This window comes from Octopus bimaculoides, chromosome 14, assembly GCF_046866305.1.
Source record: "Octopus bimaculoides isolate indiv1 chromosome 14, ASM4686630v1, whole genome shotgun sequence".
Lineage (NCBI taxonomy): Eukaryota > Metazoa > Mollusca > Cephalopoda > Octopoda > Octopodidae > Octopus > Octopus bimaculoides.
This window is the reverse complement of record NC_142941.1, coordinates 37,310,198-37,333,238: the sequence shown is the minus strand read 5'-3', so window position 1 is coordinate 37,333,238 and position 23,041 is coordinate 37,310,198. Positions and strand designations below refer to the sequence as shown.

At 32.5% G+C, this 23,041-nt stretch overlaps 1 protein-coding gene and 1 long non-coding RNA gene across 10 annotated transcripts in view; one reads left to right on the top strand and one right to left on the bottom strand.

Annotated features, from left to right (window-relative positions):
• The window catches only part of LOC149132688 (uncharacterized), a 962,641-nt gene that overhangs the window by 595,347 nt on the left and 344,253 nt on the right, over window positions 1-23,041 (bottom strand). For 5 of the 9 annotated variants that reach the window (XR_016244382.1, XR_016244384.1, XR_016244389.1 and 2 more), the window contains one exon: window positions 14,520-14,658. The exons of the other annotated variants lie outside the window; for them this stretch is intronic. This is a non-coding gene — a long non-coding RNA (uncharacterized LOC149132688). The remainder of the gene's footprint in view (window positions 1-14,519; window positions 14,659-23,041) is intronic. 9 annotated transcript variants of the gene reach the window in all.
• Window positions 1-23,041, top strand: part of LOC106871761 (protocadherin gamma-B6) — a 45,629-nt gene that overhangs the window by 15,086 nt on the left and 7,502 nt on the right. Inside the window, exons 3-5 of the mRNA XM_052973101.2 lie at window positions 1,548-3,974; window positions 5,221-5,377; window positions 7,735-7,773. Of these exons, the coding sequence (XP_052829061.1) occupies window positions 1,587-3,974; window positions 5,221-5,377; window positions 7,735-7,773 (2,584 nt within the window). The 5' untranslated portion in view covers window positions 1,548-1,586. The remainder of the gene's footprint in view (window positions 1-1,547; window positions 3,975-5,220; window positions 5,378-7,734; window positions 7,774-23,041) is intronic.

Sequence of the window (23,041 nt, the reverse complement as noted above, 5' to 3'; positions counted from 1 at the left end):
GAATGAATGGCTGTATTAAAGTTTGAGAAAATGGTTCTAGATTATAAAGACATCAAGTTTATACTCACAGACATGATAGACTAATTTCCAGTTTGAATTCTTTGATACTTTTATTTTTAATAAAATATTAGATACTCCTTTTAAATATTTTATTTTGCAAGATTTATTAATTCCTATCTATTTAGCAACAGAAGTATTATTTGATGTAATATTTGCATTAAAACATGGTTCTAATAATAACAGCACTGACCAGTGAAACAAAATTTAATCAATATCTGTATTCATATTAATGATGAAGAAATAATTCTGTTTTGTTCACAAAATTTATGCATCCCACCACCACTCAATACCTAATTTGTTCATTCTCATTTAACTAACATCTAAAGGTTCTATTCAAATCCAAACAACCAGCCAGAGGCTTCTGCAATCTTCAAGCACCCCCCCCCCCCACCACCACCACCCTACTCCACTCCACCATAACTGCTTTATATTGAAAGTGAGTTAACAAAACCCATTTTGACCGCTCACCTTCATTAACCTGGAAGCATTCCTCACAACCTTTTTCATATCCACCTCTAGCATCTTTGAAGAACATCTTGAATCAAAGATAAGGCCTGCTTCCTCACCTCTAACCTCAATCGTTACCACCTTCCTAACCCAATCCCACATGTAATCTCTTACTTTCTTCTTGTTAGAAGTCCAACTAGCAGAAGACTTGTCTCATCAATGAATTGTGAGCAAAGCAGAAAAAAAACCCTTTGTTGTTAATGTATTCTTTTCAGATTAATCTCTTCACTACATTGCCTGCACGATTTGCTCATTAATAAGGTGTTGTTGCCAAGAAGATAATAGTCAATGTGGTACAGCATAGCAATTCTTACACTGTTTACTTCATTTGAAGCAAAAAAGAAAAAAAAAAAAAAAGAAAAAAAGAAAAGAAAAGAAAAAGAAAAGAAAAGAAATCAAGATACTTCACCCATATTCTATTTGATTGAACCTTCCCTGCTTATATCCTGCAGAACCAAATTTCTGCATTAAATCTTGCCAGAATCTAGGTTACAATGAGTTTCCCCACAGAAAGGATATTAATCAGCGGTAGGCCTAATAGAAAGACTAAGATATTGGCTCTGATAAGAAAATTTATTTTCTCATGGTGGTTAGAATGTACTGCTTACAACTTAGATACAGCATTCAGTCTACAACATACATACTACTGTTTTACAGTTGATTTAGACAATTTGATCATAATAGAGGCAATTTATTGAATGATTACAATGTCAATTTGACTAAGGAAAAATTTATAATATCTGAAAAATTCAAAGCTGAAAATATGCTTAAAAATATTGAATACTACAATATTGAACCACTGAATAATATATACTGTCAGCTAAAGACTTTTTCTTTTAAATATTATCAATAATAGAAACAGCAGCTTGTAAATTCTAAATATTATCTAACAAAATATTAAAATGTGAAACATATGTATATTTTCTTGATATTCTGTTGTAAATAGGTATTTGAGAAGTGCATTTCTTTTTTGGTTTCAGATTTACTATCAATGACTTCATAAAATCATTATAAAGATAATGTTGGTGCCAATATTGTTACTACTATTTCTTCCGAAATTATCACAAACTGTTGACATAACCTATAATGTGAAAGAGAACCAAGCTCCAGGCACATACATTGGAGACATTGCTATTGACTCACATTTAGGAAGCAGTATTCCATCACAAGATCACAGTCTTCTTTGGTTTAGCCAACTCACTAGCAGTTCTCAGCTATTTAATGTCTCTAAGACAGGGAAATTTTATACCTCATTAATATTAGATGCTGAATCTCTTTGTAAATACAAGACAGAATGTTTCAGAATAGTAGATGTTGCAGTCAGTCACAAAGAATCTTTTGTAAAAATATTAGAAATCAAAGTTATTATTGAAGACGCCAATGACAATCAACCTAAATTTCCAGAGAAACAAGTACAAATAATGTTCTCAGAAAGAGACAGTATTGGATCTTGGACAGCAATACCAAATGCTATGGATAATGATGTAAGCATTCAAAGTTCACGGATAACTTATCATCTAAAGAAAACAAAACAAGAACCTTTCACATTATCTGTTTTCAGAAACTTAGATGGTTCTGCTAAACTTGGAATAGTTTTACAAGAGAAACTTGACAGAGAATTGAAAGATTCTTATCAACTTCAAGTTATTGCAAAAGATGGTGGCCATCCACCAAAGGAAGGTGTTCTAAATCTCCAAATATTAATTCGAGATGAAAATGACAATTCTCCAATCTTCTCCCAAAATATTTACAATGTTTCTATCAAAAATAGTTATCAACGATCAATGCCTATAGTCACTTTATCGGCAACTGACTTAGATTCTGGTGAAAATGGTAAAGTAATCTATGAGTTCAGTTCCAAAACATCGGTGAGTGCCAGAGCCTATTTTAAATTAAATGAATCAACAGGAGAAATCTGGCAACAGCAAAAGTTTCCACCAGGATCAAAAAAATTATACAAACTGTATGTTAAAGCCAAGGATGGAGGAAATCCATCTTTGAGTTCAGTTGCTATGGTTTTAGTGAATATAAATAGTGAAGAGAACAATCCTCCTGATATAGACATGAATTTTATATCAAAATCAGCAGCACATCTAGCCAGTATTTCAGAGGGAGTAAAAATTGGTAGCTTTATTGCTTATGTAAAAGTCACTGATAATGATATTGGACAAAACGGTGAAGTTCATTGTTTGCTTCACCATGATAAGTTGCAGCTCCAAGGTCTTGGAAGAAATAAATATAAAGTTATAGTAAAAAAGGTTATAGATAGAGAAAGTAAGAGTTATATCAATTTTACCATTTCTTGTGAAGATAAAGGATTTCCACCCCTAAAGACAGACAAACATTTTTATATACAAGTAATGGATATAAATGATGTACAACCAGAATTTATCAAATCATTATTTAGATTCCAAACTTATGAAAATGAAGAAGCAAACTTTCCTGTGGGCTTTATAAATGCCTCAGATCCAGACTTAGGATCTGGAGGAGAATTAAAATATTCTCTATTGAATAACAATGAAGATATTCTCCCATTCAAGATTTCAAACTTTGGATTTATTTCAACAATTTCAACATTAGACCATGAAAAACAAGATGTTTATAAGTTCAAAGTTTTGGTAGAAGATAAAGGAATACCATCTTTAAGTGATACAGCAAATATAATTGTTGAAGTGATGGATAAAAATGACAACGTTCCATATTTTACATTTCCTAGTGTTGATCCCTTTAATCTGGATGTCCACTACCATCCACAAAGTAACACCGACATAACAACATTAAGAGCTTCTGATAGGGACAGTCATGTGAATGCTTTCCTCAGATATGAAATATTTGGAGGAAATAACAGGCAATTATTCTCAGTTAACCCCTATTCTGGTGTTATATCATTCTCTCGTCCTATTTACCAAAATGATGCTGGATCATATACTTTGAATTTAGTTGTCAAAGATAGTGGCACTCCAGTTTTATCAGCAACCACTACACTGTCTTTGACACTAACTGTTAGCAATACAACAGCCAGAATGTACACAGCTGAAGACACAGAATCAGACAACAGAATACATATTAACTTGATGATTATAATTGTGGTGGCAGCAGTGATAGTTTCAGTTGCCATTGTAGTTTCAGTGATAGTATGTGTTGTCCATAAAAGGCATCAAAGAGATGTCCAGTATGCTACAAACAATGAGTTTGTTGGTGAACAAAGACAGTCAGGGTATGTTTGTGAACTTATGTCACCTAAATATGATATCCCAGTTGCTATGGTAACAGATGCAGATTGCAATCGCACCCCTAAAGCAACACTAATAAGAAGAGACCCAAATTCTGATTATGAACCTGGGTGTGACTGGGAAGTTTCCTCTGCAGAAGTTCATCCTCAGTTCCTTACTACACAATCTCACCAGGTTTGTATTTTCATTCATTCCTACTTCTCTTTCTTTTGTTTCCTTTCCTGCAATTATCAATGTTTATTACACCAGAAGTAATTTCCTCTAAACCTATGTTCAACTTTACCATTAAGCTGAAATTTCTGTAGAATACACATTACATCACAGATTATTATAGCTTATGCAGTGGAGTTAAGAAGCCTTCAATGATTTATATAATAGGTTAATTGCTTAGCATTAAAATTCATAGAAACGGAAATTATATAAATCAGAGAGTACAAGAAAATGGTGAAAATAATAAATATTTTCATAAACAATAATTTATCTTCCTTAGCATTTAAATTTTCAAAAGATATAGAAAAATGAAGAACTGAAATACAAACATCCCACTTGAGTTTCCTTCTATCTTGAATGATAGAAATTTTCTTGTAGTTTATTTTTATATTTATTCTTCTATTCCCTTAAACTCTGAGTAAGATAATTTCCATTTTCATCCTTAGGAAACTAGTCAATTTGATATTCTCAAATTACCTTCAGAGATATTTATGATTTTAAAATGGTTATTAATATGCATGCCGTTATGGAATGGATTTACACAACAATGTATATACATACCATCTCTTCTAACATATGATATAAATAATTATAAGCTGCATTTTACAATAGAATACATAATATAACAGAGAATAAATTATACCCCATATAACAGAATACATATCATTTCATTTAGAAACAAGTGATTCATTATGCATTGACATAATAACATACCACAAATTGCATACCCACGTGTATAAGCAGATGTGTATCAAATACATTAACATTATTGCTAAGGATACTTAATACTAGCAATGAAAAAATTCTAAAAGTGTTTACATGAACTTTTTTTCAGCTATTTACATGATTAATTGTATTTTCTAATTAATATGCAAGAAAAAAAACATTAATTATCACAACGCAGCATCTCAATTAGATTAAGCATAGAGATAGTAATCAGAGAGAACAATTTGATTATAGCAAAACTGATATTTAAAAAAATATTTTTTCTAATAAATCATTAGTATTGACCTATCTTGTTGATGCCAATGTTTTGTACTTAGACTTTTAATTCATGATTCAATACTATTTTAAATTTAATTTAGTAATAATGCTATATCAAGTCTCCATATAAACTTACTGATTGACAGTAGTTTTATCCCTTATACATTTTAGTCTATAATTCCAGATGTAGTTTTACCTTACAGTGGTCCGCCTATTGTATTTACAGATCAATTTTCTCTCAAGCAGGGCCTCGGACATAGGCCAACATGAGCCTATAATAGTGTCTCTTGACCGTCTTAATGATATATCAACAATCCAATCAAATGCAGAAAATAATCAAGAATGGAATGAAAGAAATGCAGGACATTATGAAACACTACCAGGTATAAATTTGACATTATTCTTGTAATAAAAGATTAAGTTTATTTTCATAAAATCTTGTGATTTTTTAGATGATTTTAAAACAAAGCTTAAGAGAAATAAATTATATTTTATATGAGAGTTGTTAATATTTCAGGCATAAGATTTCTTTATTCAAACCATATCATTCTATACCATTTTTAAACATAGACTCCAATATTCATTTATCGTTTGTGAATTGGAATTTCAACTACTCTTATCAACAGGATTAGTCTCTTATTTAGAATATAGCAAAAAAACTAATGCTAAGCACACACGTTATCTTCAAGAATGATGCAGAATACAATAATGTATGTTCATATAGTTATACACATATAACCATTTCCATATGTGAGTATATATGTATATATATATATATATATACATGTATATATGCTATAAATTTATGTATATAAATATATGTACACACACACACACACACATGCACATGCATAATCAACAGCAGCAACAACAGACTAGAACATTTTAAATTCCAATAAAATTAACTAATGCTGACATAAGCTGTAAATATGAAAGGCACTCGGTGGAAACTCAGAAGTTTTACAGAAAGAATATACTCCAAACAGCAGTAAGAAACCTGAAAATATTGCAAATCCGTCGTTGTCATCAACATCATCGTTATTTAACATCCATTTTCCATGCAAGTATTGGTTGGACAGCTTGACATACCAGGAACTGATATAGCCAGGGACTACACTAGGTTCCATAGTCTGTTTTGGCTTGGTCTGTATGACTGGATTCCCTTCCTAATCCTAACCACTTCACAGAGTGGACTGGGTGCTTTTTATGTAGCACAAGAACTGCAGCAACAATAACTTATCACTTAATTTCCCATAAAGTCTAGTTCATTCATACATGTTATGAAAAAGGTTTATAATATATCTGAGGATACACAAAAGTATATTAATATAAAAATGAAGAGTGGAACAAAAATAAGGGCAACCCACCCACACATGAGTTTGAAGTCACCACCTAGGTTGCTTCAGAGCATCCCATGAACATAATCACCTTTTGTTACTGGAACCAATGTCGCTGTTTTCCTTTCTTCTCCTTTAATGGAATATAGCCCTGGAATAAGTTCTTGAGTTTTAAAGGAGTGTAAAGACTTGCATATTTACGTACTATTTCATATCATATCCACACAAGCTACTTATATTATATTGCAAAAGTGACAACAAGCAACACATCAATGTCTACACATGTTTTTGCTTTTTTTATATGCTTAAGTGTAAATGACTGTTTTTCTTTTTAAACTCCATATTAATATTTTGCCCCAAATTTTCTTTTGTGGGTGTAATCGGTGCTACATTGGTTTGTAACTAACTTTTCTTCCTACTCACCCAGAAGATGCTTGCTTATATTATTAGTTACTGACAATTAAAATGAATGAAATAAATATCTAAAGGACAAAATTTGTCTCAAGTAATGGACTACAGACACAATCATTGTGAAATCTTTAATCTAAATGAATTGGATAAAATCCCGCTTAACAGTTTTATTAAAAATAACCTGGTACTTCAACATACATCAACAACAAACATTACAATAGTAACAACAACAGTTTCCCATTCATCCTCATACCAAAACCAACTGTCTCTCTGTCACATTCTTCTCAATCTCATTCTTCCATTACATTCCTACTGTCTCTTCTTTCACTTTCATAGTTATTATCCTTTCCTATTCAATGCTCTTAGTCATAAAAATCTTGAAAGAGTAAGACAATGTAGAATAGAGAAGATTTTTTTGTTTTATGCTTGCTGTAACAAGGCAGTCAATCAAATATTGGTGCCATGATATAAAGCACCCAATACACTCTGTAAAGTTGTTGGTGAGTGAACAGAGACAACATAATCAAGTAGATAAGTTGGTGTTAGGAAGGGCATGTACGCATAGAAATCATACCAAAAGTGAAATGTATAATTACGACGTCAATCTTGAACCAGATTACAAAGGCAGTAACTCCAAATGAAAACTAACTTGTTATGATCCATCCAATCCATGCCAGTATGTAAAGCAGATGTAAAATGGTAATGAGGATGGTGAATAAGTTATTTATTAATAATTACCATTACTGCTGCCACTACTACTGCAATTTATTTACTGATAATAATTTCTATCATTAGTAAAGAACAAAACTGACCTATACATACATGCATACACTTTACGACTACATTATTTAATCATATTAGTAATATGACATAGAAAAGAAGTTTGTATACTTTTACATGCATATATCTTTGTTGACATGCATGTTTTATAGTTTCACATGCAAATATGTTCAAATATGATTTTATATTATTGAATCTTTATTCTTGTACAGGTCTAAAATATTTTCCGCAAGAACAGACTGCAAGTTCAGGTAAGAAGCCCTTACTCCAGCCACTCAGCAAACCTAAAGACACTGGCACATCAAGCAAATGTATGAACCACCATTACTTTAGATATTTTAACCAAGACAAAAATATCATTAACTTAAAATCTACACAAGTTGATGTAACCAATTGTTGCTTGTATTCACAAACTTGACAATCTACAAATAAGGGATATTTTATCATATAATAACTCTAACTCTTACCAAATAAAAGTTACTATACTCATGGGATATTTTTATGTATACATTTTACAAGAGCATATCTCAACACTATTCAAAACGTAGTCTGTCAGAGAACTATGCTCACAAAATCCATTTAAGCACGTAATGTAAGTAACTTGCATGTCTGCTATCAAATAATAAGGACTGCTGTTTGGAAACTAATGTAAATACTTAGATATGTCTGTTTGCTACAGCACTGACAGTAAAAAGAGTTAACTCAATATTGTTATATGAGGCTCTACTCATGCATAAATTCTCTTCACAACATTACATCTCTGTTACAAGCATCTTTTATGTTGCCCATGGGGTCAGCTACTTTGCTGTTTTTTGAGAGAGAAGTAAATGATCCTAAACATCAATTGAATACTACCCAGTATACTTGAACGATGTGCAAACACATACGCCATTGAACTAGAACTAATCTACTGGACAGATTTCAGTGTACTTCAGAAATAGAATTACAGGTCCTACTACAATGTGGCTATTTCTAATACCTTATTCAATTTTAATAGTCTATGTCAAAGCAGTCATTCCTGAGACACGCTTTCCTCTGATGTATAGACCTCATCTAACATCTAAAGTAACGCAGCATTAACCAACAATTAAATTATCTCCAATGAAACAACCAAATTTCATACAACTCTCAACTTGCAATAGTTGCTGTGGAAAACAAGGCCAATTTTTGCCAACCATGAAAGGATATAAATCTATCTTACAATCTGCTACACTGCTTCACTTATTGAAACAATATACAGAGATACTAATAGGTTTTTCTTTCAAGTGACAAAAATAAGAACAATATATATAATGAAAAATGAATGGATTCTTCAACAATAACATTATCATTTACTTTATTGTATTATTAACCTGATATTAACCTAAATACATATTTCAGCATGTGTGGACATGCATGCACACACATACATTTACATACTTAGATACACACACACATACATATACACACACCTACATACAATACATACATAAACTCATATATTGACCTACTCACCTACATATATATGTATACACACACACATATACATATGCCATCTCATGGGTTTTTAACTCCTTGGACACATAGAGGTTGTCATGACATATGGCCACACACACACACACACACACACACACACACACACACACACACACACACACACATATTTATACATATATGTGTGTATGTGTATTTATGTGTATCCAATTGTATTATTCACTGTGAAGTCATATAAGTGGCCAAAACAGTTGCCAAGTTCCTAAGCACAAAACTCTATACTTTTGAGTCACTTATGTAATTTCACTGCTAATAAATGATAAACATACTCAAATTTATATATTCATTTCTTTTCCTCCCATTTATACAAACAAACTTATACATGTATATATGTATTGTATATATATTTGATTTGAAGTTAATGTTCTTAAAATTAAATGAAAAAAGCCATTGGAAACTGGAAATGACTCAAAGAATACAGTCTAGTTATGAGGCAAGAATACAGTCTAGTTATGAGGCAAGAATACAGCGTTTCTTTGCCTTCAATGCTTCACTAGCAATAATAGTACACTCAGATGAGCCATTACAAAACTTTCAAATAACAGTCACTTCATATTTCCTTGTGTGTATAAGTGTTATATATATATATACACACATACACACATATACATATACCTATGTATGTATATATGTGTTTGCATGCATGTGTGTGTAAAATGGTTGGGGATAGGAAGGGCACTTGGTCATAGAAACCAAGTCAAATGCCACATACAAATATCAGTTCATGGAAGCAGCAGCTTCCAATAGATGATTCAGACCTTGATGACCCATTCAACCCATGCCAGTATGGAAAGTGGGCATAAAAATGATGATGATGATGACAAGTGTATATGTATGTATGTATGTATAACCATCGTCAATAGTTTGAAATCCATTTGTTATATTAATTTAGATTGCATCAGTCTGCTTCACAGACTATTGCTACTTGTAATCTATCATCATATTTTCAAAGTCAAGCAGTCTGTATCACACCTGAATATTCCTCCTCAATCTTTTATGTCACACTCCATAGTGTGTACCATCTAACTATCAACACAAATTATTTTTTACTTAGTACTTGTCCTTATACCATAAACATTTCTACTGCTTACTTCAGCCAATGGTTTTAATGTACAAATGATTTCTCAAGTAGTTTGTACTACATTTTTCATACAATTTACTATTACAAGTCCAATGGAATATTGTCTCTTTATTTCTATCCACTCTCCACAAATCTATGATATTCATTTCACATATTCCACTAATGTTCTGGCTATTAAATAATAAACTCCTTATTACCAACAACATCTTAAGACTCTTTTGCACTTTCCTTACTGCAGAGACTGCCATCTCTAACCTTGCTTCCAGTTACTTCATTCATGCCTTGAACTGATATCAATGCCATTCATTAATATTTATTTCCTTAGAGGAAACCAGACTATAGAACAAGAGTTTTTCACAAATACTCTCTCCAAAACAATATATACAAAGTAGTGTTTTGTTCTCAGTTAAGAACTTCTTTTGTAATTTTGTCACAAGGAATATGGCATTTATGATTCTGTGTCATAGACACACTGAAACTGCATTTTAAGATAATCTGGTAGTAATTTTAGAGAATCTCTTTTATATACTTTCAAAATTTGATTGATCTACTCAAGTCCTAAGTAACAGCTCCTCTCCAGTGTGTCCCACAGGAGTTGATAAGGGTACCTCTACAACAATTATTTAGGATGGCTTTCTGCACTGCCTGATAATCCATGTTTTCAACAACACAGCAACTAATCCTTCATGGGTTGCTTGTTATACTACCTGTATCTCCTTAATAACCATACTGAAGCAGCAGATACATATGTTGATTCTACCTGAATAGTCCCTAACTCTCCTTCCCTTAATCCATTGCTCATTCAATACACACTGTTAACGCTTTTATGATTTTCTGTTCTAGTTTGGTTAGAACAAGTGTATCAGTGTTCTTTCATATATACTTCTCTCAAACTTTCCAATAAAAAGACTAGGCTTAGTTATCATGCTAGTGAACAGTATATAATTTCCTTCAGTTTTACAATTTTTATACAAACCACTTACACCGGTTCAAAGTGAAATCTATTGTACAAAGAATTAATGAGTTCAGTTTCAATTCCTTGGTCATAACAGACAAAACATTAAGAAAACACACATTAAAGAAAACTAGAAACATTAAATATTTATTGGTTCTAAATATTAACATTGTTTCTATGCTTGAAATTACTAATTTAATGAAAAAATTCTTAATTTGAAAATGAAAAGACACATTATTTTCACTTAAGGTCATGTTAAATTTTTACATGTCAGTTATATGTTAGACCAATAATTAATCATAAATTCAATATAGTAAGGCTATTTATTATTAAATAATGATACAAATTAAACTAAAATTGATATTTTGTTTCTTTAAGCTTAGTAATGCTGATTAAAATTATTTTCAGCCATTAAGTTATTTTCTAATGATGTACCATATATATGAAAAGGCTTACCAATTACTAAAAGGAACCTACAAACAATTCAACATATTCAGCAATAAGCAGGAAAAGGAAATACAAAATCAACTGAAACAGGTAAAATATTTCAAACTGGATTATGTTATAAGGATTTTATTTTCTTATAAACTATGGTACTAAATGAATACTGAAATTTAGATAATATTCGAAGGCCTGTATCAAATTTATGGTTAATCCAAAACAAATATATCAGTTTGAATATATCAGCAGGCAATAATAAAACTAAAAAATAAACAATATATACATGTAAAACACAAAAATTAGAAAAAAAGAAAAACAATTTTATAAGCGAATGTAGCAAGATGATTTACCCTTTAATTTCTATAATTTGAAATTATTATTTCATTTTATGAAAAACCTATTATTATATATATTAAAAAAATGACATAACTATTTCAGAAGCTAATAAAAATCTGAGTCAGAAGAAAAAAGTGCTTTTATAGTGTCAAAGTATAACACATATATGTTGTTCAATTATTTTAACTTAAACACATATAAAATATACATATTTTCTCAGAAATATTGAATTATTGGTAATTTATCATTATTTTCTGAATTTGACTTCATATTTATAAATTATATTTTATGTCTGTATGTATATAAATGTGTTTTCTTGTCTCACATTTTAAACAAAAATAGCACAATGATAACATTTCAAATATAAATAACATTGCCAGCAACCCTATTGCAAAAGAAAAAAGAAAAATGAAAAAAAAGGAGAAATTTATTGTATATACCTATTAGAGTTTCTGATAGGAGATATCATAACAGCCTATCATGAGTCTGAGAGAGAATGAATATTATTATAGTTGTGAATTGCTTATTTTCAAATAATAAAAATTTGATTCAATACTAGCTTTTCTAAAGTTCGTTTGTTCAAGAACTACTTGCCTGAACTGAACAATAGAATCATTTGACACAAGAGTAAAACTGAATTAAAGGCTAAATGCTCAGCTTCAGAACAATTCTTTTACACTGCAGAGGTTACGTGCAAAAATTGCTATCTGACTGGCTTTAGAAACTATATGTCTATTGATTATTGTATCTCAGCTCTGTTTCAGAGCAAACAGTCATTATGAATTGTAGAGAAACACAAACATCAGTCTCAAATGCAATCAAAAAGCAATTTCAACCCAATCAAACAAAAATTTTCTCATCGCTTGAATTTAAATACACACATATATAAACATGTGTGCGTGCGTGTGTGTGTGTGTGTGTGTGCTTTTAACATTTTTAAAAGCACACTTATATTAATATACATAAACATATTTATATATACATACACATAAAAATGTTTAAACAGGCACAAATACACACACATGTACATACATATATATATATTTACTTATTCACTAGACATACATATACACATGTGTGTGCATATGTATGTGAATTTTGCTTATATATATATGTGTGTGTGTGTGTGTGTGTGTGTGTATATATATATATATATATATATATATATATATATATATATATATAGACATACACACATATGCAACCAACATTCATATATGTGTATCTGGCTTGCATTTGATTTAAATAACTGTTACTATAAATTCTCTTCTGGTGCAGAAGACAAGTGGCCAAGCAGCCATGAAACATGTCAGGATAATCCCTTTTATTGTTTTGTTTGTGAAGAGAATGATAAGATATATTTATATCTGTTTACATTCCAGAGAATTAATCCTGTACTGTAACTACATTAAAGTTATCTTAGATTTTGTAATGGATATCATTTACAATTACTTATTATTTAATCATGCTACTAACAGATGAAAAATATGCAAATTCAGCACACCATTTCAGTTTGTAGTTAATTTAAATAGCAATTGCTATAAGTTTTCTTCATGGGCAGAAGAATGACGCATACCTCAGTCTGATACTGGCCAAGCAAACATGAAACATGTCAGAATAATCTTCTTCATTTCTTTGTGTGAAGTAAATGATAAGAGATTTTAACTTCTGCATACATTTTACATGTGCATCAAAAAACTATAGGTTAACTACATTAAATTCACTGGATTTTCTAATAAGTATTTTTGCATGCATGCAATACTTATTCATGATATATGTGTCTATGTGTGTGTGTATATCTATCTATTTATCTATCTATATATATATATATATATATATATATATATATATATATATATATATATATATATATATATATATATATATATAACGGTACGGTGAATAAACTGTCCTCTAAGTTATGCAAAAATGAAAATAACACTGATATCTCATTTCAACAGATAAATTTACCAAAATTGCATAAAAAATATCTTGAAATACTAAACAGTAAAGTTATTCAATAAAATCGCCACTGGCTTCAACTACAGCCTCCAGACGACTTTGGAATCTCCTGCAACTCATCTGGATGGTCTCCTTGTTTAAGTCAGTGAATGCTGCCATAATTCTTGCCTCCAGTTCATCTTTGGTGTTACAAGGAGTTTTGTTGGTCTCTCACTCATAATAGTCAAGGGGGTTGCAGTCTGGGGAATTAAGTGGCCAGATGTTCGGGATGATGTGGTCACAGAAATTGTCTGACAGCCATGACTGGGTTCTCCTGCTTGTGTGGCATGGTGCAGAGTCCTGTTGCCAGACAGGGTCTTTCAGCAGCCACCCTCTTGACCCAGGGCAGCACTACCTCCTCTAGGCACTAGATGCAGGGCACCATGTTGAGTCTGAGTCTGTGTGGGAAGTCCAAGAGTTCATGTCCTCAGATTGGCATCCAAACACTCTGAAATGTTCATATTGGAGCTTCCAGCACGAATGCCAAATAGTACAGTATAACATTTCTAAATTTCTGCCTGAGTGAATTGTGTTATGGTACTGATTTTCTCACAGATGGTGCCCAGCTGACCTTACTCTATGGTGTAGTCAAAGAAATCAAAAACAATGTGCATGCATGAAATTAAAAATATAATATGGCAATAATTTACCCATCACACCCTGTGTATCATCATCATCATCATCATCGTCCTTATTGTTCATTTTCTACACTGGAATGGGGTGGATAAGTTTTCTATGGTAGTGTTTTACAACAGAATGCTATTTCTGCTGTCATCTCTTGCAACATGCCTGGAATGTAATGTATCCAATTTTAAAACCATGATATACACAATAATACATATGTATGTACATACAGACAGATATAATACTCAAATGAAGTGTGCACCAGAAATCAGGGTGAAAATTCCAAATGAGACATAGAAACAACTAATGGAAAAGGACAATAAAACATGGAACATCTCTTGTCAGTCACAGGAACTAGAATCACCAAACGATTTAAATTCCATGGTACAACACTTCTGGCCAACATTCAAATGAAGTAGAAACTTATAGACAGAGAGATACATGTACAATTCAATAAAAAGTATAAATACATATCATAGTCTTTCAAGAGGGAACTGAAAACAATAGTATGTAAGTGACCCCATAATGAAAAATAAGATGTATATAATAGTATAAATAGGAGGGAAGTATAAAAGAAAACAGACAAAATGAAGGAATGGAGTGTTGGATTTGGTCAAGGGATCAGCAACAGCAGGACACAAGGAAGCTGAGAGACACACAGAAAGATAAAGAGCAGGGTTGGAGAAGTGTCAATAAGAGCAATAAAAAAAAAAAAGGGAAATGGGTAGAGAAGATAGAAGGAAAGAAACAGTAAGTGCCAGCAAGACCAAAAGAGAGAGAGAGAGAGAGAGAGAGAGTAAGTATGAATGAAAAGATGAAATGGTTCCAGTGAGAGAGTAAAACTACCAATAGTTGTATTAGGATGCAGTGTGCACAAGAAATCTAGTAATGAGAATCAAAGTGTGATATGGAAGCAATTAATAGGCAAGGACAATAAGATATGGAGACAAGAACCAACATAGTTTGAAGTCTTTAAATCAACATAGTTTGCATTTAAACTGGCCATATTCTACCTGTTATATGTTCAAACTGGCCAGATCTGGCTTTGTACACTTATCCTACAATGTCATTCTAAGACTAAGCAACCAAATCCTCAAAATTTCAATACTACGATGTCTTTGCATGATTAATTCAAAACAATTTGAATATATAAGCATTACATTTGACAGAATAATCCAAATATTAAAGGGTTAAAGTTCATGTTACTACTCCTCTGGCCTTGTCAGTGATAGCGATCATCATTGAGGTGGTGAACATTACAAAGAACCAGTTTACTTTCCTCACACTGGTACTAGGTGACTCCACTGTTTTTCCATATCCGGTGAAAAGACTACTACGTGTGCGTGCGTGTGTGTCTGTGTGTGCATGTGTGTATTTTCTTTCAAGTGTATTACCTGTATTGTTGCATAGTTTTCTATCTCATCTACATGTCATCATCTACATTTAATTTTTTTCTTTTACAATCACTATCACGTCAAGATATTTATCATCACAAGTATGGCAAGAGAAGTAGCTTTCAAATGCACCAAAACTACACTAATTTTGGTTGACGTTCTTGACAAGAAGTATTCCAAGTTTTAATGTTCCTTTGCATAAATCATTTCCACATATATATATACACACACACATTCATATACTGGGCCATCCCATAAATAATGCGGTTTTCTCAACTGCATGAAATAAAAGTCAGAGGGGGATGAGATAAACTACCTGCATCAACTTGCTATAAAAGCAGGTAGTAATTTTACCGTTTCCTCATTCTTAGTGCAAGTTTTGAAGAGTGCAGTTCGATTTTAAGAATTATTTTTTCAAAGCTATAATGGAAGTGACAAAGGAGCATATTTGGTATATTTTGCTTTATGAGTTCAATAAAGGCAAGAATGCAATGGAAAGTACGAGGAATACTAAAGCAGTATATGAAGATCAGACAATAAATGTAAGCCAGAGTCAATGGTGGTTCCAAACATTCCGAGCCAGAAACTACAGCTTAGAAGATGAGCCTCATCTTGGAAGATTTGGACAAAAAAATATGGATTCTGTACGCAAAGTCAGGAAAGTACTGGAGGAGTACTTTACATCACAGACAAGTGAATTTTGGGAGAGGAGCCTTGAAAATCTACCAGCTAGATGGAAGAGCATTGTAGAAAATGAAGGAGAGTATATTTTAGATAAAAAAAGAACTTTGTGTATCTTAATTTTTAAAAATAAAGATTTATAAAAAAAAAACACCTTATTTATAGGATGACCCAATATATATATACACATATTCATCCACCACATGTATGTGAATATGTATATATCACACATATACATATGTATACATATATATGTACACAAATATAAATATACATACATATGTATATATATATTTATAGACACACACATGTGTGTATGTGGTGGGGTTACATATTTAAATATTCACAAATGAATTATACTTAAATCTGAAGACTGGAAAGCCATGAAACATTTATCCCATGCAACTTTACAAAGACACTCTGTAACTTTCATGACCTAGTCCTCTAATTTGACGTTACTCTAATTTCCTCTCTCTCCCCCTCTCTATCTATCTATCTATCTAGTGTATCTCGTTTGCCTCTATAACAGTCCACAATATTACTGCAACAGCAATCATTGGTTATGACACCTTTTTTTATGACCTCACTGAGTATTTGAGTGAATAAAGCATACTCTAATTCATCAGGAAATATAAGTATCTCAGCAAGTATTTCTAATGAGCCATGTATGGTAATGAGTCTAGATAGAAAGTTGGTTGATGAAATGGGTTGTTTATCCATGTTTGTCTTTTGAACTTTTAGTTACTTGATGTACATGGACTTCACTATTATTTTCATTGTGTATATATATATATATATATATGCAAGTGTACATATATACGTATCTACACACACATACACACACACACACACACATACATACACACACACACATTGCACATGTAATTGTATGTATGTGTTGTGTGTGTGTGTGCGTGTGTGTGCAAAGTATATAAATGGATATATGTGTTTTGATGCTATCTTTTTTTCGTGTTAAAACAGACTAAATTGTAAAATCTTTTACTTGTTATTTTTAACATTGAAAGTGGAAGTCTTTGATGCTTTTGTTCAGCTCAATTTTAACCTTTTGCATCATGCCCTACTGCCAAGTCTACATAGAAATAGATAAATATATATAAACACAGACACACACACACACACACATGTATATGCACACATATAAACTGAGAGTGAGAGAGACATATACACAGAAGCATGTGTGCACAAACACACACACACACACATATGTGTGTATATATGTAATATATATATATATGTTAGGTCAGCTCAACCAGTGTGAGTAAAATTGGGTTGTATTGAAATGCTTCAGAAGTACTACACCTGTATTCGAAATGGCCAGCATTGACATACAGTGTCACCTTGATTCTTTCTCTTCATTGTGATGAGAGTACTTGTGGACATGAAATATTCAGCCACTCATATTATATCCCATTGATCAAATAAATGGAATGTTCATCATAAAAGCAACTGTAAATTCATGCAACGCGTACACACACATATAAATGCGTATGTATGTTTGTGTAGTATCAAACATTAATTTATATTTTCAACTAGAATTACATAGATTGCATCTATTAGCTTCATGTTTTACTGATTTTTTTCAAGCAAGCAATGAAATAAATGAAGAAATTTTATATTTATATACAGGGTAAAAAACAAAAAAATAACACGTGCACATTAACTTTAAAAAAAAATCCCTTTGATGTAGTTGAAACATCATTGTATAAGGCTGTCACTCATCTGCTAGCCATTTTGATGTATGATAGCAAAAATAGCGAACATCTGATGCACTTTAGCAAAAGAGAATTTTTGATCTTTTTAGGGTGTGGATTAATGTACTACACGACTCTTCAGTTTTTGGCCATTAAGTGATTTAAAATATTTCTATAGATATTTTGATTTGTCACAAAAAAAGACTATATTAATTCTGAATGAATGTTTGTGTGCGTGTGTGTGCACATGCATATGCATGCGTGTGTGTGTGTGTCTGTGTGTGTGTGAAATAGACACACATATATAAGTGTTGTAATGTTACAGTAGACTGCTACAAAAGCACCACTGTTTTGCTTCTGTGAGGTCCTAATTTTATGATGTGCTTGTAAGAGGCTTAGTCAGAGGAGGATAGACATTACCTATAAAAACTTTTCAGGTTTCATGACTGATGGAAGGAAGTTATATTCAAACCTAAGACCCAGGGTGAACACTTGCAACAAAGTGTACTCTAGGATCAGACCGTAGTAATAAGTGTACTGCAAATACTGAATGGTGGTAATGAATGGAAGGCCGGGAAGCAGATATATATCTACATTTGGAAAATTACTATTTTTAAATCTCACAATGTGAGATATTCAGCAACAGTACTTTGTAGTAAAGATTGTTTGCCAACATAACATGGCAGTCCTGGTATAGGATGAATGTTGCTGTAATTTATCCCCAGGAGACATCGTCTCCAGCTGGCTATATGACACAATCCCTTCAGAAGGGAAATAACCTGGAAATCACAATACACAGATATTGCTTTGAGCTGAGTTGGGGTGCTAGATTTCCTTGTTCGAAAATATAAGGACACAGATCGTGTCGTATAGCCAGCTGGAAACGATGTCGCCTGGGGCTAAATTACAGCAACATTCATCCTAAACCGGGACTGCCATGTTATGTTGGCAAACAATCTTTACTACATCTACATTTGGGTTCTTTAAGACTCGATCTACTTTTCCCACCTTCCATCTCTGATACTCTATACTCTATTGTCTATCTATATTATTCATCTTGCTATCTCTTACAATTTCTTCACCTGCCCTTTTTTTCATTTACTGTACTATACTGCTCAAGTAACTGGAGATAGCAGTGGGTCTCTATTATCCACTCTGTCATGCTGCTCATACAACTAGGAAAAGTATCAGATCTGTCTAAACCTCTTGTCTTTCTGATGCTCACTGTCCTTTCTATTCACTACACCATGTCTTCTGCATAATGAAGGATAACATTAGACTTGCCCATTATTCTACCACCTTCGTCACTTTATCTCTCGCTCTCTCTCTCTCTCTCTCTCTCTCTCTCTCTCTCTCTCTCTCTCTCTCTCTCTTAATGCCTATATATAAGGGGTAGCATTAGAACTATTTATACCAGTTTGCAATTGCTGTATCTCTCCCACCACACATTCCAGCACCATTATTCATCTACTACATCCTCCTCGTTCTCTCACAATAATCATTCTGTTTGTTACATCATACTCTCTTTCTCACTTCTCACTTTCTTTTGTATTCACCCACTGGGTAGCATAGCCTGAAATAAACAGAGATATCATAGAGTAGTAGAGGACTCTCTAGCTTTGCAGAGAGGGTACATAGCAATCTCTAACAGTGTTGTAACTGCAATAAAATGCATCCAGTAGACACTGTAAAATGGATGAGAGGAGCCTCATTGATATAACTGAGGACATAAGAACCACTCTAGTATTGATGCCATGATAAAATGCACATAGAACACTCTACAAAGTTGTTGTTAGGAAGGGGATTTAACCATAGAAACTATATATCAAAGATGAAATGTACAAATAAGGTACGGTCTTCCAATCCATCTAAAAACACAGACAGCTACTGATGCAAACTTATGCCAACATAAAAAGCAGACAAAATCATTAGATAAGCTAAGTAAAGATAACATGAAAGGAAATATTTCCATGTATTAAGTGAAGTAAGTAGAACAAAGTCCATGTAAGACTGTGATACAGGGAAAATGAAAGAAAGAATGTGTATGGCTGTTTGGTTTCCTGAGCAAGTCTTTCAGTTATGATTTTTTTTTGAGCAACTATTTAAATAATGAGATCATTCTTGACTATTTGGTACTATACTTTGATGTACAATGTTGCAAATCTATTAAAGATTCATTCATTGGAGTATAAGTTATTTCATCCATATTTATATATGGGTAGATTATATAGGTGCAGGAGTGGCTGTGTAGTAAGTAGCTTGCTTACCAACTACATGGTTCCAAGTTCAGTCCCACTGCATGGACACTTGGGCAAGTGACTTCTACTATAGCCTCGGGCTGACCAAAGCCTTGTGAGTGGATTTGATAGATGGAAACTGTGTGTGCAAGTATGTGTCTTTATGTCCATGTTTGTCCCACGCCACTACTTAACAACAGGTGTTGATGTGTTTACATCTCTGTAACTTAGCGGTTTGGCAAAAAAGAAACTGATGGAATAAGAACCAGGTGTAACAAAAAGATAAGCAGTGGGGTCAATTCATTTGACTAAAAATTCTTCAAGGTGCTGCCACAACAGCATAGCTGCAGTCTAATGACTAAAACAAGTGAAAGACAAAATATAAATAAATAAATATATATATATATACAGGGTATCCACAAAGCCTGGGTACATGGGGATTAACACATACTTTAAGAAATTATTATTTCTTATATTTAATTGTTTATATTATGATTTTATTTACTCCATGTATCCACATGGGGATTCACACATACTTTAAGAAATTATTATTTCTTATATTTAATTGTTTATGTTAGGATCTTATTTACTCCATGTACCCAGACCTTGAGGACACCCTGTATATATACAGATAAGAAACTGGGATGACAATTATGTTTATTAGCTTACAGATGTTTCTGCTATATGGTGCAATGCACTCATAGCTGAGTGCTTGAGTATTACCCACTGGAGCTTTAAACATGAAGTGAAGTTTATTTGGAAAAACATTCATGTTTTTGTACATACATAGAAAAGTACTTCCAATGAAAAAGCGTATACATATGTAAGAAAATTCAGGAGTGAGTGGGGGAAGCCCCACTCAGAATAGATTAATTTTAAAAAGTGTGTGTAAAGATAGATATATGAAGATTCTCTATGATAAGATGGAAGGATGGTAAAAAGAACTATTAGTAAAACGAATATATATATATATATATATATATATATATATATATGTATATAAAAACAGAAAAAAAAGAAAAACAATGCGAGGATGTGGTACATGCGAAGTATTAATAAGATGTTCAGGGAAGGAAAAAAAGGGTGTTTTATGTTTCAAGCAAAGATCTTCTTCAGAAACAGGATACAGAGGAAAGTCCAAGAGAAAAGGAAGATGGAGAAAAAAAAAATCACCAACAATCCACATATAGTGATATATCTATATGCTAGGAAATTTTCCTAGGATATATATAAGCCATTGTTTACAATCAGCATAAAAACATGGATATGCAAGAGAGAGAAAGAGAAAGAAAGGGAGAGAGAAAGAAAGGGAGAGAGAAAGAGGGAGAGAGAGCATGAAATGCAAATTTTTCTTAGTTCTTTTTTGTTTGTTTTATTTTCAGCTATAACTTTCAAAACAAATTTGATTCATAAGTTTTAAAATTGCATAGAACAGAAATTAGCTCTTTAAAGATAATGTAAAAGTAAGTTTGTGAATGCACATTTTCTATCAAATGTGTGAGTTTGACATATCTTGTTTGTATGCATGCAGGTGCATTCATCTCCATATGAATATCTGTTTCTCCTGCATGCACAGTATTATCATATAGTTTGTCTTCCATTAATAAGGAGTTTTTTTTTTTAAATGATGATGCGATAACGAAAAAAACTCTTCTACTTCTTGAGCCCATAAACAGACCAAGCAAAAGGGTTTATGCTTAAGAGTACCTTAGCCAAAATATTTCACTGACTACATTGGGTTTCTCTGAAAGAGTAGAACACAAAAGCAGGCATGCAGACACATGTTTGTGTATGGATGTATGTATGTGGATATTTTATTTATGCATATAGCATTATCCTATCATCTGTTATCTATGCTGTGGCATGGGTTGGTTTACTCAACAGGATGTGAGCAACTGGATCAGAGGACCACATCATGCTCTAATGTTTCAGTTTCGGAATGGTTTTTACAGCAGGATGGCCTTCTTAATGCCAACCATTTTACAGAGTATGCTGAATACATTTTTCAAGGTACCAGCACTTATGAGGTTGCTTTGTAGCTTGCATGAATAAAGAGTCTTTTGGATGGCAGGGAGAACAGTAGAGAGTGAGGTAGCTTTATATCAGTGTTGAAGGGTTAAAGTATGATAGGAAGGATAGGAGCTGTTTGTTGCAGAGGAGGAGAATCATGACTACCTTACATTATATATGGATCGGGAAGAGTAGATAGGGTGGAAATGGAAAAAGAAACAAAGATAATAGTGATGAGGTATCAGAGCGTACCCACAAGATACTGAAGGTGTTAAAAAGAGAGTACACAGACATAATATCAGGAACAGTGGGTGAGTAAAAGCTATGGGAGAGTGAGAGTGAATTTAGTGAAAGGGGAAAAAGTGGAGGTTAGCTAATGGTAAATATGATCAGAGGCACAATGATAAAGATGAGGGCTAAAATGACAATACAACATCACCATCAATTCTTATTTATGGCTTCTCCCTGATAATATATGAGTTGCATGAGTCTGGGGTCTTTCTGTTGTCAACAC